The 14,570-nt window shown below is 55.7% G+C and overlaps 1 protein-coding gene across 8 annotated transcripts in view; it reads right to left on the bottom strand.

The window, feature by feature from the left end:
- Positions 1–14,570, bottom strand: part of TP73 (tumor protein p73) — a 36,543-nt gene that overhangs the window by 3,904 nt on the left and 18,069 nt on the right. For all 8 annotated transcript variants that reach the window (XM_009320546.1, XM_009320547.1, XM_009320548.1 and 5 more), the window contains 6 exons: positions 2,573–2,759; positions 2,313–2,428; positions 1,694–1,803; positions 1,103–1,245; positions 546–634; positions 87–211 (listed from right to left, as the gene is read on the bottom strand). In XM_009320546.1, coding sequence (XP_009318821.1) covers positions 87–211; positions 546–634; positions 1,103–1,245; positions 1,694–1,803; positions 2,313–2,428; positions 2,573–2,759 — 770 coding nt within the window. The remainder of the gene's footprint in view (positions 1–86; positions 212–545; positions 635–1,102; positions 1,246–1,693; positions 1,804–2,312; positions 2,429–2,572; positions 2,760–14,570) is intronic.

The raw sequence follows: 14,570 nt of genomic DNA, 5'->3' as shown, positions 1-14,570 counted from the left end.
CCCCCAGCCACGCAGCCAGGGCCAGGACTGCTCCCCAGCCTCTCCCTGCTGCGGGCTCTCGGGGGGCTGCTCTCGACGGTACTTACTGCCTCTGCAGGAGCTGCTGCTGCTGCTGCCGGTAGGAGTCAACCAGCTGCTGCGGGACCAGCTCCACCAGCTCCAGGCTCTCCTTTATCTTCATCAGGATCTCGAAGTTCTCCCGGCCTCGCACCTGGAGGAGGGAACAAGCCCAGGGCTTTGCTTTGCTCCTGTCCCACCTGGCCATCTTTCTCGTGGCCCATTTTTTTTGCCCAGCCACACAAGGTGCAGTGTCACCGTGGCCAGGGACTATTTGGGGGTCCAGGACTCCCTTGGACACGTGCATTCACAGATGCTTTTGCTCCTGTTCTCTAGGTCCCTGCTCAGCCCCTGTGCCTGCTGCCCTCCGGAGACCGTGCAACCCCATCCTGCCCGACACCACGAACCCAAGGTGTTTCTCGCAGAGGGGACGATGCCACCACTGTCCCGAGCCGAGCTCTCAACCAGCGTGGCTGGCTGACACTTACAGGCACATAATACATCTCCTCCTCCCCGTGCCTCCGTTTCTTAATGCCGGCCCCCAGTGCTGGCATGCCCTGGGGGCTCTGCTTGAACGCTGGAAAGGAGAGAGGAAGAGTGTTAGTATGCTGTCCTCGGGAGGGCAGGACACAGCTGGGAGCACCTTGGCTCCCTGCAGGATTTAAGCTCAAGCCATGCAGGATGCTAGCTGTTCACCTGGGTTTTGGCATGGATGTTGTCTCTTTATTAGTAATAATAATGAAGAACAAATATATCTGGACACAAAAGCCCTGCACTAACAGCTTTGCACTCTGGAGGGAAAAGGGAGTGGGTCCTATTTATGAGACTTTAGATTTAGTCAAGAAAGGTCAAAGCATCGTGCCTGGATGTGGATTTGAGCCCAAACTTCTGGAGCGCCGTGATTTCGGGTGCAATGGGAAAGGAGCTGAGGCAGAAGCATCGCATGGCTTTGAGCAGCAAGGGGGTGCAGGTGCTGGCCAGGAGTCTGGGGCCGTGGCAGAGCAGTGCCCGGAGCCCCCCTCCCTCTCCCGGCAAGGGGACTCACTGCGTTTGTTGGCGTTGCCGTTTTTAGCTGCACTCTCGTTCAGGGCTTGCTGCTCTCGGTAATGGTCTTCGTCAGCTTTCCGGTCTCTGCCGGGACAGGCGCAGATCCGTCCCTCGAACGATCTCCTTCCTAGGACTTGGCCGCTGGGAGGAGAGAGAAATCGGTGACTATTTCTGCTTGGGAAGTGCATCGTGGCTCAGTCCAGCACGTTATGGTCCAGCTGAGGAACCAGACCAGCAAAGTGCCTTCCCATCCCTCCGTATGAATGGATTGCTCAGGAAGCAACTGAGCCCCCCGAGGTACTGGGTGCAGAGAGCCCCTCAGCAGCAGTCTTCTGGGGCAAGAGGAGCACCAGGGGCAGAGGAAGGCTCCAGCTGCAGGAGGAGAAGCCGATGCTGGGCTGGGTTCCTGGTACCTCCGTGCCAGCCCTTTTCCTAGCTGGCAGAGAAGAGCCTTTCCCCTGCTGCGGGCTGGGGCTGCGGCGGGCTGCCATGTCCCCTTCCCCTGGGGGTGCTCCCTGCAGGGGAGGACTCCTTCCCAAGGGACCCCAGCCCTCCCGCAGTGCCCGCCCCTGCTCTGACAGCCACTCACTCTCTCGTCTCCAGGGTGATGATGATGAGGATGGGCCTCCTGTTCATTCCTCCCACGCAGCTGCTGTTGCACATGAAGTTGTACAGGATGGTGGTGAACTCGGTCCCCACCTGCCCAAGAGGGGAGAGCAGGCGCTGAGCAGGGAGTGATGAGGGGGGGAGGCAGGCTGGGCCCCCACAGCTCCTGGTGTGGGGCTGGCGCCTTGGCAGGGCAAGTGGGGGAGCTCTGAGGGGATGCTTCCCTGGGAGCACCGGGGAAGGGCAGTGTGGGGACGGTCCCAGCTGGGAAGAGGGGACTGTACAAGGACTGTGGCGTCCCTGGGGTCCCCCAGGGCTGGATTGGAGGGGATTTCTCTTTGCACCCCACTTCCCAGGAACAGGATGCTCTGGGGTGCTTCACAGGGCTGGGAGCTGCGGATGCTCGAACATAGTGGCCACTGGTGCGGGGAGCAAGCAGGGGGTGGCCTTAGACATGCCAGGGCAAGCAGGACTCCTGCTCAGGACACAAGTGTGTCTCCTACCAAGCAGCCCTGTCACCAGTAGCTTCACCCTCAGCACAGGAAAAACTACTGTAGCCCAGACAGAGGCAAGCGCCGGTCCTGGCCCCCCGCCCTGGGTACCTGCGGGGGCTCGTAGGGCACCATCACGCTCTGCCTTCCTGTCACAGGGTCGTCCACGTACTGGGAGAGGTTGTTGCCTTCCACCCGGATGAGGTGGCTGGCTGGGGCTGACTGGCCTGCAAGGCAAACCTCCGCGTTAGAGGAGGCGGCTCTCCAGAATGCTTGTCCTGTGCGTGCAAGGGCTGCAGTGCAGGGTGGGACGCGTGGCCCCCCCCAGATGATGGGGCGGCCCCTGGCAGAGGGGGGAGAGCAGCACTCACCATCATTGAAGTCGCGGCCGAGCTCGTGGTTGGGGCAGCGTTTCACCACTTCGGTGACGTGCTCTGCCTTCTTGTAGACGGGCATGGCCCGGATGATGGTGCCCGGGGGCGGGGGGGTAGACACCTTGATCTGGATGGGACATGTTTTTGCAATCTGACAGTAGAGTTTCTTCAGCAGGGGGGAGTACTGGAAAAGAAGAGACGCCCATCGGGTGAATGTCACTGGGCCTGATGGGACGGCGGATGCTCCCCTGCTTGCCCTCGGCTTCCTCCGCTGCTGCGGTGTAAATGCAGGGTTCCCCTCCCTGCACGGGGGCTTGTGCTGGGCTCGGGCTGATGCTCCCGCATGCACCGAGACAGGCGTTTCTGTTCCCTCAGCTCCTCTCATCCACCCACTTGCTGCTTTCTCAACACTCCCAGGGAAATGCAAACATGGCAGTAAAGTAAAATAATGACTTGTTACAAAACCAATTACTGCCTATCGTATCGCAGCCACGCTGGAGGGACTGTGCCAGGGCAAAGCTGCTCCGCGTACTGGCAGAGGGAATCGCCCCAGCGGCGCCTGGGCTCCGTGGCAGCTCCATAACAGATTGCAGCATTGCAAACTGCTATTGCGTGGTCCCAGTGCGTCGTAGGGGAGAGTGACCAAAGGAAATTCAGCCTGTCTTTGCTGTAACTGTTTATTCTCTAGGCTCAATATTTGTTTTTCCCTGGAAATATTAAAATATGACCAAATTCACCCACACTACATTGTATCCGCTTTCCACATAAACCAGATAAGACCACCTACTGGGTTCAGGGCCGGGCGCTGTAGGAAGGGTTTCCCAGCTAGCCTAAGTGCTGCGGCAAAGCGGGAACACCCGCTATACTGTGACTTAGAGGAAATCTTGCTGAGAATCAGCTTAAACCCTCGTCCATACATCACTCAGCCCATTTTGGAAATGTTACCCTGAGTCCATTATCGCACGCAGCTCCTGGCTGAGCCAAGGGTTGGGAGCACCAAGGGTGCTGGCACACCACAGCCTAAGGAAATCGTGCTTAACGTCGTTAACAGAATCACAGCTAATTATGCAAGACTTCAGAGTTTAATTCTGACTAGCACATGTGACACAGACAGAGTTTGTCCTGACCAGGACTCGATCCTTTGCAGCTGCTTGCAGTGACAGCGGTGGCTCTCAGAGGGGACGTGGCAGGGACTGCTCCCCCAGGCTGGCCGTGGGAGGAGGATGCTCTGCAGGCAGCCAAAGGTGGTGCCCGGAGTTGCTTGTTAATAGAAAATGGTTCGTGACCACCAAAACACTCCTTGCGAGGGCACAACGGGATTTGCTCGGCTAGGAGCGAGAGGCAAACTCTTCTCACAAAGACCATGGACGGGCTCAGCACGGGGGAAGCTCCCGGTGGCCACTGAAAACGGGAAGGGAACGGCAGCCTGAAGAAAGCAGCGTGCCTGCGAGCCAGCCCTGCTAGCAGCCCCGCAGCACGGCAGAGCCCCTCGGCCACGGCACCCGGGCAGCTCTGCTCGGGGCAGGGAGCCAGCGCCGTTCCCGGGTCCAGGCCGACCACAAGCGACCATCTGCAGCAAGGCAGGGGCTGGCAGCGTGTGCCCGGGCGGGAGGAGGCTGCATGCCGCTTCGAGAAGAGGGGTGGGGAAGGCAGAGCCTGTCCTTCACCTTCCAGTAAATGCCTGTCTCGGCTCCCAGGTGTGGGGATGTGCAATTCCCTTCCACCTCACCAGTGCCATGCTGTTTTCCATCTCACAAAGAATGTGTTTGCTATACAAGAGCCCACCCCTGCCGCACAGAGAGAAGCCAGTCCCTGCATGGCAGGGCATGTTCCTGCTCAAAGTATTTTATCTCATCCCCACAACGTAACGCCTGATGCCAAAAAAATACCACCGTGCAGAGTATTTGTGAGGATGTTAAAGCTTGTCCTGAGCCATCCAAATACAGGTGTGCAAAGGCTAGCGAGGCTCCCTCCGCCACCGCTGTGCTGTGAGCCGCCCGCTCTGCTCTCCCGATGGCGGGGGGTGTTTCTGAGCCAGGGCTGCCTGAAGCAGGAGGGCAGCAAGCAAAGCTGCTCGCACAGGACTGCTGGTAGGGCATTAGGGGGCTGGCAGGGATGGTTCAACCCTTGTCTTCCCACTGCCGTGAGCCCAGTCCGGTGCACCCGCCCATCAGGCGGGTTTGCAGGAGGGGTCTGTGCTTCCCGATCCCGCTGCCCTTTCTGTAGGAGTGGATCTGCCCGTGGAGGCTCCCATCGAGCCTGCCGGGGCTGGATGGGCTCGTACCACCCTGGGAACTGCTAAAGAGGCAAACGAGATAAACCATTTTCAGGTGGTATTTCTGGGGAAGCTCAGAGAAGATAAAAAGGGGGGGAGGCTTCTGCCAAGGTGAACTGCAGCAGCTCTTGCGTGGTGAGGATGTGTTGGACTGGCAGTTGGCCAGCAGCAGGTACTAGCTCCCAGGGAGGCAAGCCAGCAGGCTGGCGGGGGACACGTCCCGGGGGTCAGAGCCTGCTCTATGCTAGAGAGAGTGGGAAGATGCTGTGGTTGTTAGAGGGTGTGACTGGGAAGTGTAACACGAAGCTGAATCTGGCAGCAAGAATTAATCCTCAGTATTGGAGGCACGCAGACTTGCCCAGAGAGAGAGGGGACACTTAGAAACACCACCTTTCACTGAAATCCCCAAATTTTACAATGATGACTGTGACTACACCTTGACTTTACAGCCAGGATAGCTTCCTGGGTGTGATCCTGCATCTCCAGCAGGCATTGTGCCTAAGCTGGAAGCACGGGCTCTGCTTGGAACGCGGTTGTTCCCTTCTGCCTGGCTGGAAGAGGAAGCTCTTGCGCTGCCGTGGCCCACGTAACCTGCTCACCCGCAGTGTGATGGGGGTTTAACACCCTCGTTTTGAGGAGACAACATGGCAAAACAAGGGTTATTTGGAGGGGGGCTCTTCCTTGCCAGGTGTTAAAATACTGACAACTCCTGTCAAAGGATCCTTTCATGTAGACATTCCCGGGCAGTCCTCAACATGCCTGGGAAATAAAACTGCTCTGGAAGAGTAGAGGTGCATTATGGCAAGTTCTTTGGTAACAAATTCTCTCATTATACCATGTTATGACATGGATAAATCTCTGTTAAATAGCAGAGCGATTGCCCTGCAGGGAGAAAGGCTGCCGCTCAACACAGGCATGCCTCTACTGATAACCTTATCATGTCTTAACAGCTCCAGGATTGCCTTCAAAGATCCTTCCACAATAACAAACTCTTCTTTTAAGGAACTCCGTGCTGATAACTCTGGGCAAGAAAAGTCAGGGCTGTGCCCTGTGCGGCCACACTCCCGGCTCCACGCAGTGTGCAGCCGTCCTGCAGCCGTATCTCCAGCCACTGCTGGGGCAAAGTGCTCCTGGTCTTGCAGACCCAGCCTGTTCACGGCCACCAGGATTAGGTGTTTTTAGGATCCCGGGAGGCTCTACATCCCCAGATTGTTTTCAGCCAGGAAGAGCCCTCGGCAATGTACACTCTCCGTAGGGGTCAGCAAAATGCACATCTTGCTCAGATGCCACGCAGAGTGCCAAGCAGAGTAGGTGCCTCTGCTCCTACACGGTTGTCTGTATTTGCTAATAATCTGCCACACGTGCATCTCTGTGCAGGGTTGTGCTACATAATCTGATTTACTGGTACTTTACAAGCTGCAGCTGAAGTGTGCACGCCCAGCTTGCAGAGAGCACAAAGGCACGGCGCTTTCCTCAAGTGCAAGACAAGACAGTTGCAAAGTGGAACCCAGGAGATCAAAATGCCAATATTTAATCACATAGACTAGCGCAGCCGCCTCACTGCTCGGTACTCTTCTTTTGCCATGGCCACGCTTCTGCCACCTGTACTAGGGGTGAACCTCGAGCTGTTCACTCGTATCCTTCCTGTTCTGCAGCGTTTGGACAAGCTGACCTCTTGAAACCAGCCACACGTGGCAGCTGGGTCACAGCCAAAGCTCACGCCACTGCCAACTCGCTGCCGCTCCCGGGTGTGGGAACAACATCTCAGGACATCTGAACGCTTTCCCGGCGCTGGTGCATCTGCACGTCCAGACCTCAGCCTCAACATTTCTTTGACACCTACAGAAGAGCTTGGGTATGTTCTTCCCCTGGGTACCTCCTGCCTTTATTTTCGGTTCCTGCTCTGCCCTTTGGACCATTAGTGTCTGCTGCGCCGCTTACGTTACTACTAAGGCCATCTCTGTTCATAGAAAATGTCAGAGAGTGTCTGTTATTGCACGTTTGCAGAGCAGAACAGGTTCACGTGTTAGTGTGGCTTGTGGGTGCTGGTTCAGTATAAACAGCAAAGAGCAGTAATAGCACTGAGCAATCTACCTGAAGCTTATGTAAACTTGCAGAACGTATATTCCTTTGGGTTTTTTCTGTAGTCGTGCAGCTTTCAATGTCAGCCCTCATCTGCTAGGGAGAAAGTATAATGCCACCTCCGTTGCTGTCCCTTCCCCACTACTGTGATCTGTCCTGCAGTGCAAGTCCAGAGCACTAGGAATAACTGGAAAAGCCAAATTATTTAAATACTAACAGTGTATCAGCATTAACCACTGTTTCTCTAGGGACTTGGTACCCCAAAGTGTCTTTAGATGGGGTTTCTCTCACCTCTGCGTTGAAATGTGGCTACTGCTTGGGCGAGACAGAGACCACGCTGCATCGGTGCCGAACGTAATGGGCAATAAGCACACCAGAGCGACAGAGCCCCGCGGTGCAATCGGCCGCTGTGGGGGTTTGCCAAGGTTATCTTGGTATCGCTGCCGCTGTATCCAAGGAGATGTTTTGCACATCACAAGATGCAAACGAGCTAATGCCCCACAACGTTTCATGGCGACTGATACGGCTGCAGCTGTGAAGCAGCATTGGAAATGAGTCTCAGCATCCGCTGCTGCTCACCCTGAGCAAGTACCCAGGACCCGCTCTGGAAGAGGCCACCGCACTGCTCAGACCCGTAGCTACTGCTCCTGTACAGGAAGCAAGAGCGGGGAGAGGTGTTTTTCCCCATGGATGCTGTCAGCCTCGCACAAAAAAATAACCTGAATCTTCTGCATGGAAAGACCTACTGGTGAAGTCCGTCTCCCTCCAGCCCTCCCTGGGCAGCAGAACCGCTAGGAGGATGTGTCCCAACAGATTCGGAGCTGATAAAATCTTATTTATCTTCAACTGTTGACACCGAAGCGTCTAGACTTGCCTGCTTCGGTAGGGCTGCAGCCAAGTCCTCCTTTCTCTCTTGAAGGAAATGATTTGCTCAACAATTACTTTTTCCACAAATTCTCCCCCCTCCTCCCTACCAGCCTCCTCCTCTTCTACATTCCAGTCTCCTCATTAGCTCTACTCAAGACGTGTCCAGGACTGCAGTCAATGGATCCCAATAAAGCCACTAGCCTGGCAAGAGAGAGAGAAGAAAAGTGCTGCCTCCGGCTGCTAATTTCCTTGCGCTCCCCAGCAAGCAGCTGCAGAGCTGCATCCTGGGACAGGTTCGGACAGATCGCAGTGGAGAGGTGATAATAATGTGTCTGTCATCTTACTCAGACATGTAGCATCTTGCAAACCGCAAATACCGTTAACCGGCTCGGACGAATCTGTTACGACAGATCCTGGAAGACATGCCGACTACAGAGCTAATTTTTTCTTTCTAATTTTTTTAATAACCATTTTTTAATCACCGGCCTATATAACTTCTCACTGAGCTAGAAATTCCTCCCAAAGCTACCTTGTTGCTCATTTACTATGAGCTGGGTTCGAATATGTCCAGTGCATCAGTGATACCCGAGAGGAGAGCATCCACTGGTGCCCGAGCCACATAGGCAGGCTGGGCAGCAGAGGCACTGCCCTGGGGACGGCTGCAAGGGATGCCCCAACACCTGCCTCCCCAAGTCTGCAGTCCCTGCACCACGGTGGTGATGCTTTGGGTGATGGCCAGTGCACCGCCAGCTGTGCCCAGGATGGGGGGGGGAGTCTCAAGGTGCCTGGCAGAGCCCCTCTGCTCGCCCCGGCCATCAGCAGCTGCAGGGGACCCCCATCACCCACAGGTCCCCCAGCCCCGCTCCCACGAGCGCTGGACCACCAGCGATGTCTCGGGGCTGGGGCTGCCCCCACAGCAGACACAGCACAGAAAGGCTGTGTGCACTCCAGCCTGCATTCTTCTACCTTTATTATCATGCCATTACTGCTAATTAAAATCCCTTGGTTCACCCCCAAAGGAGTCCTCTCCCTTCCTTCCCCAGTGTGCACATCCTTAAAATAACTGCCAACCAGGATCACAGCCGTTGTTAGTCACTGCTCAGCCAGCCAGCGCTGGCACGCTCGGGGGTTGTTTTAATCTCTTCTAGTAAGTCTGACTCCTTCTGTGTGTCTGGATACTCGGGTCCTCTGACCAAGAAGGCGTTGGAGTTCCCTCTCATCCAAAAAGGAAGCTGAAAATCCAGCAAGGCGGTTATTTCATGCTGCATTGTCAAGATTGGATATGGGGAGCAAGCTGGGAGGGGAAGGGAGGGAAGAAGAGGCTGAGTTGGACTTGGGAACCACTGCTGGAAATGAAGTGTAAAAACCAGAGCAGCAAGACCTGGACTCGGGCGGAGACCACCGCCTCTCGCAGCATCCCTGGCAGGCTGTGCCAAACAGGAGGGAGCTGCTTCTCCTGCTTTCTTACAGCCACTGCTTGGAGTGGGCACAAGCAGAGAATGTGGTTTACCGAGGGCACACCCAGCATTTTCTCCCCCCTCCTTTAGGTGCCGGAGGTCAGGGCTCCCAAGAACGCTTTCAGCCGTGCTTCTCGCGGCGTGGAATGCAGCCCCATGTGGTAAAACTCTGCTCCCAGCGGTGCGGCAGTAGGCCCTGTGCCCGCTCCCGAAGGACTTGGCCAGGGCAGCCGAGGTGGGGAGCACCGCTGGCTAACCCACCGGGATGCAGCTGCCACGCTCCCCCGGGGCTCTGCTGGAGCCACCACCCAAGATCACTACTGGCCCAGAGCACGGACATGCGTTTCCTTCTGCAGCCTATCTCAGTTCCTCCAGCGGGTCCCTCAGTCACCACCTCCTCGTGTGTTTCAGATCCCAACACAGAGGAGCTGGCCAGCGCAACCTCACCTCCCCGGTGCGTCCTCCCCCACCTCCGCAGCAGTCCCTGCAGGAGAGCGGTGCCTTCCCGCTGGAGCGGCAGTTGCCAGTAAGTCGTTCCCTTGACCTGTGCATACCATACACATTCGAGATAGTGGAGCTGATAGCGGGATCGTGTTGGAACATCGCACACCGAATTCCTTTGCCTTTTTTCTTAATTCCATTGTGTCTGGAGCTCCTGGAGCCTCATCCACGCCCTGTGAAAGCTGGTGGAAAGCCTCCAGTGGGCTGGCTTCAATGGGCTTTGGAGCAGGCTGATGCTGAGGTTGCTTTCCTACTTCTGGCACGCCAAAATATCCATGCTCTTCTGCCCAGCTACTCAGATAAAAACAAAGATGTTTATGGCTCAGAGATAGTGTATTGAGCCATGCCTGCCCCCTGCCCATCTCCAGGCCACTGCTGTTGGACAGGTACCTCCCTAAAATATGGTGAGGTGCCAGAGAAAGTTTGAAGAGGGGGCTCGTTTTCTATAGATGCTCCTGAAGGTTTTTCCCTCCTCTTTACAACCACCTCTATCCCAACAAGCTTCGGACAGCAACCAGTAAGGGAGAACCTGTCTCCTGCCACACCAATTATTTCCATCCTCCTCATTCAGTTAGCATCAGACAAACCATTTTCAGCTCCCTGCTACCCCAGTGCCCACACTCCAGCTGCAAGATCTACAGAGCAACTGGAATCAGTTCAGTGCGGCAGTCTGCCACGGGCTGAGTGCAGGGACGCAGACAAGTTTGCTGTGGGTACCTGCTGGACGGTGTCCATCATAGCAGGAGCATCTCACCTTGGCTTTGAGCCTCTCCAGCCTTTCCATCGCAGGCTGTTTGCTCCCCGAAGCAGCAGGCAAGACCCTGGACGTGGCCCGGACCCCCCTGTGCCCACGCCGAGGCTGGGGGAGCCCCCGCCTGCTTAGCTCGGAGGTTTGTCCGTCTTCCCCCAGCGCTGAGGGCTCTGTGCAAGCTTGGGCAGCTGCCCTGCACCAGGGGCTCGAGCCCCTGCGTCCTTTTGCAGCCAGGCCGCAGGAGGCCAAAGACCCTATTAACACTTCTGCTGGCTCTGGCGCACGTGATAGCATTTTAGAGGGGAGGGAGCACCGATCCGCCGCAAACCCGACTTGAGAAAAATACTAATTATCTATCAGTTACCAGCTGGCTGGCGTGGCGAGGGGCTGCCTGTGAGAAAACAGCCGAGATCGGCTCGCGGCTCTAGCGTGTATGGGCAGCTCCAGGGAACCGAGAGTCCTGATAGCTTCCAAAAAACAGGCAGGCTGCCGGCATGCCCTGTCTTGCAGCGCTGCAGCTCCCGGTCCTCCTCCCAGCTCTGTCGAAGCAGCCTACCAGAGGGGGGCTTCGAACGTACAGGGAAAACCTTATTTTCAGCATCTGGCCATTGCTTCTCTGCTGATAAGATAGGCCATTAAAAATGAAAAGGGAGGCGGCAGCAGCCTGGAGGGCTTCCCGCAGCACAGACCAGCGCGGCTGCTTCGGTTCAGAGTTTGTGGCAACGTGCGGTGCTCAGAGCCCAGCCCAGGAGTCAGGACATCCAATGTCACTCACCCACTGCCCAGCATCCCTCTGCAAGGACAGACCTGGATCTGGTAACGCGAGCCCCAAACCCCTGTCCCAAGTCTTCAAGCCTTCTCCATTCACCCATTTCCTAAATTTAGAAATTCGGTGTTTTAAGGCTAGAGAGAACAGATGATGATCCTCTGGTTTGATTCCCTGCACTGCTGGCCTAAGACCCCTGCCTACTCGTTCTGCATTGAGCCAGTGGTGTCTGCTTGAAGTACAGCTTATCTTTTGAGAGATATGCAGACTCTTCATTTGAATACTTCAGGAGTTGAAGAATCCACCACATTCCTTGGTAAATTGTTCCTATGGTTAATTATCCTCACTGTTAAAAAATTTCCACTTTGTTTCTAGTCTGAATTTGCCTGGCTTCAGCTTCCAAGCACTGGATCTCATTATATCTTTTTCTATTAGATTAAAGAGCTGTCTGCTATCAGAAACCATCTCCTAAGCCGACTGTGATCAAGCCACCCTTACTCTTCTCGTGGAGACCTTTCATGCAGAGTGTTTCTCTGGTATCGCCCTACCAGGCATCTGTTCCAAATCTTTCATCTTTGGATCTCCCTCCAAACCTTTTCTGTTTTGTCAACAGATGGTTTGAAGTGTGGACACAAGAACCGCACACGAGGGCAGTGGGCTCGGCGATACCTTGCTCCCCCTGCCCAGGTGATGCTTGCCTGCCCAGCCCCTGTAGAGCAAGCCACCCCACTGTGCAGACACCTCATCTCCAAACGGTCCTTGGCCATGAGCCCTGGGCTCCTTAGTGCCCTCCTTTCCTAAGCATGGGAGAATGGATAACACCAAGGCTCCCAGAGGAATAGCCAGAGGCATTCAGTCAAAACCCTTCAAAAACAGGAATCTATGGGGCTACACGCTTCCATCAACCAAAGCTTACGATTGTATCAAAAAACTGTGTCAAATCGTTTGACAAGACGACTTGCATCGAACTATTTGGTTTGGCATTGCCTGTGCACCAGCTGTCTGTCCGTCCTCCTTGGCTGGATTCTCCGTGATCTAACCCCAGATTGCAGGAGGCCTTCGGAGCTGCCGGTCTGGCAGAGCCTTCCTCCGGGGTGGAGGGCTCCCCGCTGCTCCGAAATGCTGCCTGGCAAGGCGGCTCCGCCGAATTTGTGGTCAACGCTTGCAACAGTCCTGGCGTAAATTATTTGGTGCAGTTAATCTTAAAGTATTCAAAAGCCACAGGGGCTTCCCCAGCTATGGATGAAATACACCACGCGTGTCCTTTAGTGCACCAGGATGGTTAATTCAGCTACCCTTGGCTGGACCATCACCGAGCTGTCAGGTGTCACTGTCCCCAGCCCGACTGACTGTACATTTAACTTTCCTTCCCAAGTGCCTGCATTTCCTAACAGCTTTCCTAGTCTTACTTGTACGCTGCTACATACGCATTCACAGCTTAGGTGGAGAATCACATTGTGTACATACATCATTATTTGTATATTGAGTGACTGGCAACATATAACGTATGTTTTTTTGCTGAATTCCTTTCCCCATTTAACCAGGACAGACTTTCAAGCGCAGCAGTGGCAATGCAGAGCTCAAGGCGAGTGGGAGGAAGGCAGCAGCCCCGTCTTCCAGCACAAAAGGTGCAGCTGCATAGCTGTGACAGCCATCAGCCAGGAGGACATGGAGCAAATCTGGCTGTCACAGCAGCAGATGTGGCAACCTCGGCGAGCCGGACAGTCTGCACCCACATCAGGAGTCCCGCAGAAATTACTATTTCAAACAAAACATGCCACATGCTCTCCAGGGTGCAAGACCCTGCTGACCCACTTCTATTCTCCGTGAGGCTCAGCTTCAGCACAGTGAAATGTGGGCCAGTTGGCACTAGTCCTGCAGCCAGCCTGCTTTTGGGGGATGCCCCATCACCCCAGCATCACGGTTCAGAGGTCCGCACATGTCACTGACTGCCTTGCCAAATATTAAAGCCAGTTCAGGCATTTAACACCTCTGCTCTGGACCACTTCCCGGGAGGCCCCCCCCTTGCAGCCGTGTGCTCAGCAGCCTCAGCTCCCAGCCCTGGCTGGCAGGCGCATCCTCCGCAGGTGCTTACAGCTGCCCATGGCATGTTTGCTGGGCATCTCTCGAGTCCAGCTGCTCCCCCGAGGCTAGGAGGGCTCTCACAGCACCGATGTGGCACTGGCTGCTCTGACGTACAAAGGAGACCTTAACACAAAGGCTTGAGAAAAAAAGCAATCCTGACCTGCTTAGCACAGCTCCCAGTAGGACACAAGAGCTACAGGAGCTCGGTCAGCACGGGGTGATGCTGAGACTCTCTGGGCTCAGTTTAGTTGGAGTTGTGGAAAGATCCCAGGTGGCTGGGATGGCTCCAGCGAGGGAAGGGGGCTGTCACGGGCTCCCTTACCACCTCGGGGGGCCTCTTGCTGCTCCCCCTGCTCTTCTGGGGACAACCATCCAAAAAGACCTTCGTGGCTTTTTCAATTTGCTGCCTGCAGCTGCAACATGCATCGTCTGGGAAGAGGGTAGGGCATTTCCCTACTGCTGATTAAGGTGAGCACAGAGCGTATCTTTAGTAGGTGCTCTCTCTGTCTTTTGACATGCGTGAGTACACCCTGCCCGCAGCGCTGTCCGAGGCTGTCCTGCAGCACCCAGCCCGGCCCTGCCCGTGGCTGTTTTCGCTCCATCCCAAAGCCATCTCCCCGGCACTGCTAGCTGGGCACAGTGGCGAGTGAGCATCGGATACTTTCCGGTCCTCCTCCCTCCATGCCGGGACAGCTGGGTCAAGGCACCCTGCGTCATTGTGGGTTCGGTTTGCATTTGGATGCTTTTGTGGCATGGGAATGCCTCCTTTCCCTGTGCAGGTCCTATGCAGCTTTACTTTTAACTGATGTGAGTTATCCCCCAATAGGGATAGGATTGGGCTGGAGTCACATCCTACCCCAAGGACCTTCAGTTTATTCAAAACCTAACGAAATGCATCCTTCAGCAACATCTTGCAAGTTAAGACAGTGGAAAAGAGTGAAGACTAACCGCTCCTACAAGGGCAAGTTGTATTTAAGTGCAGTGCTGGTCCCAAGCCCCTGGTCAGCGCGACTCGGCAGTGAAGCTGTGAAGCTCCGGTGACCGGACACAGGGAAGCTGCTCCGCTGCCCCAGCCGTGAATTTGGCTGCATTCAAACAGCAGCTCGCTGCTGGTTTGCCCACTCCGCCCGCCCGTTGGTTTTCACAGGAGAGACAGACCCGGCGCTGCGGCAGGCGCCCCAGCCCCGCCCCCCCTGCCCCCTCCTACCACA

This window comes from Pygoscelis adeliae, unplaced genomic scaffold (genome assembly GCF_000699105.1).
Source record: "Pygoscelis adeliae isolate BGI_AS28 unplaced genomic scaffold, ASM69910v1 Scaffold213, whole genome shotgun sequence".
Taxonomy (NCBI): domain Eukaryota; kingdom Metazoa; phylum Chordata; class Aves; order Sphenisciformes; family Spheniscidae; genus Pygoscelis; species Pygoscelis adeliae.
This window is presented reverse-complemented; position numbering and strand designations above follow the sequence as displayed.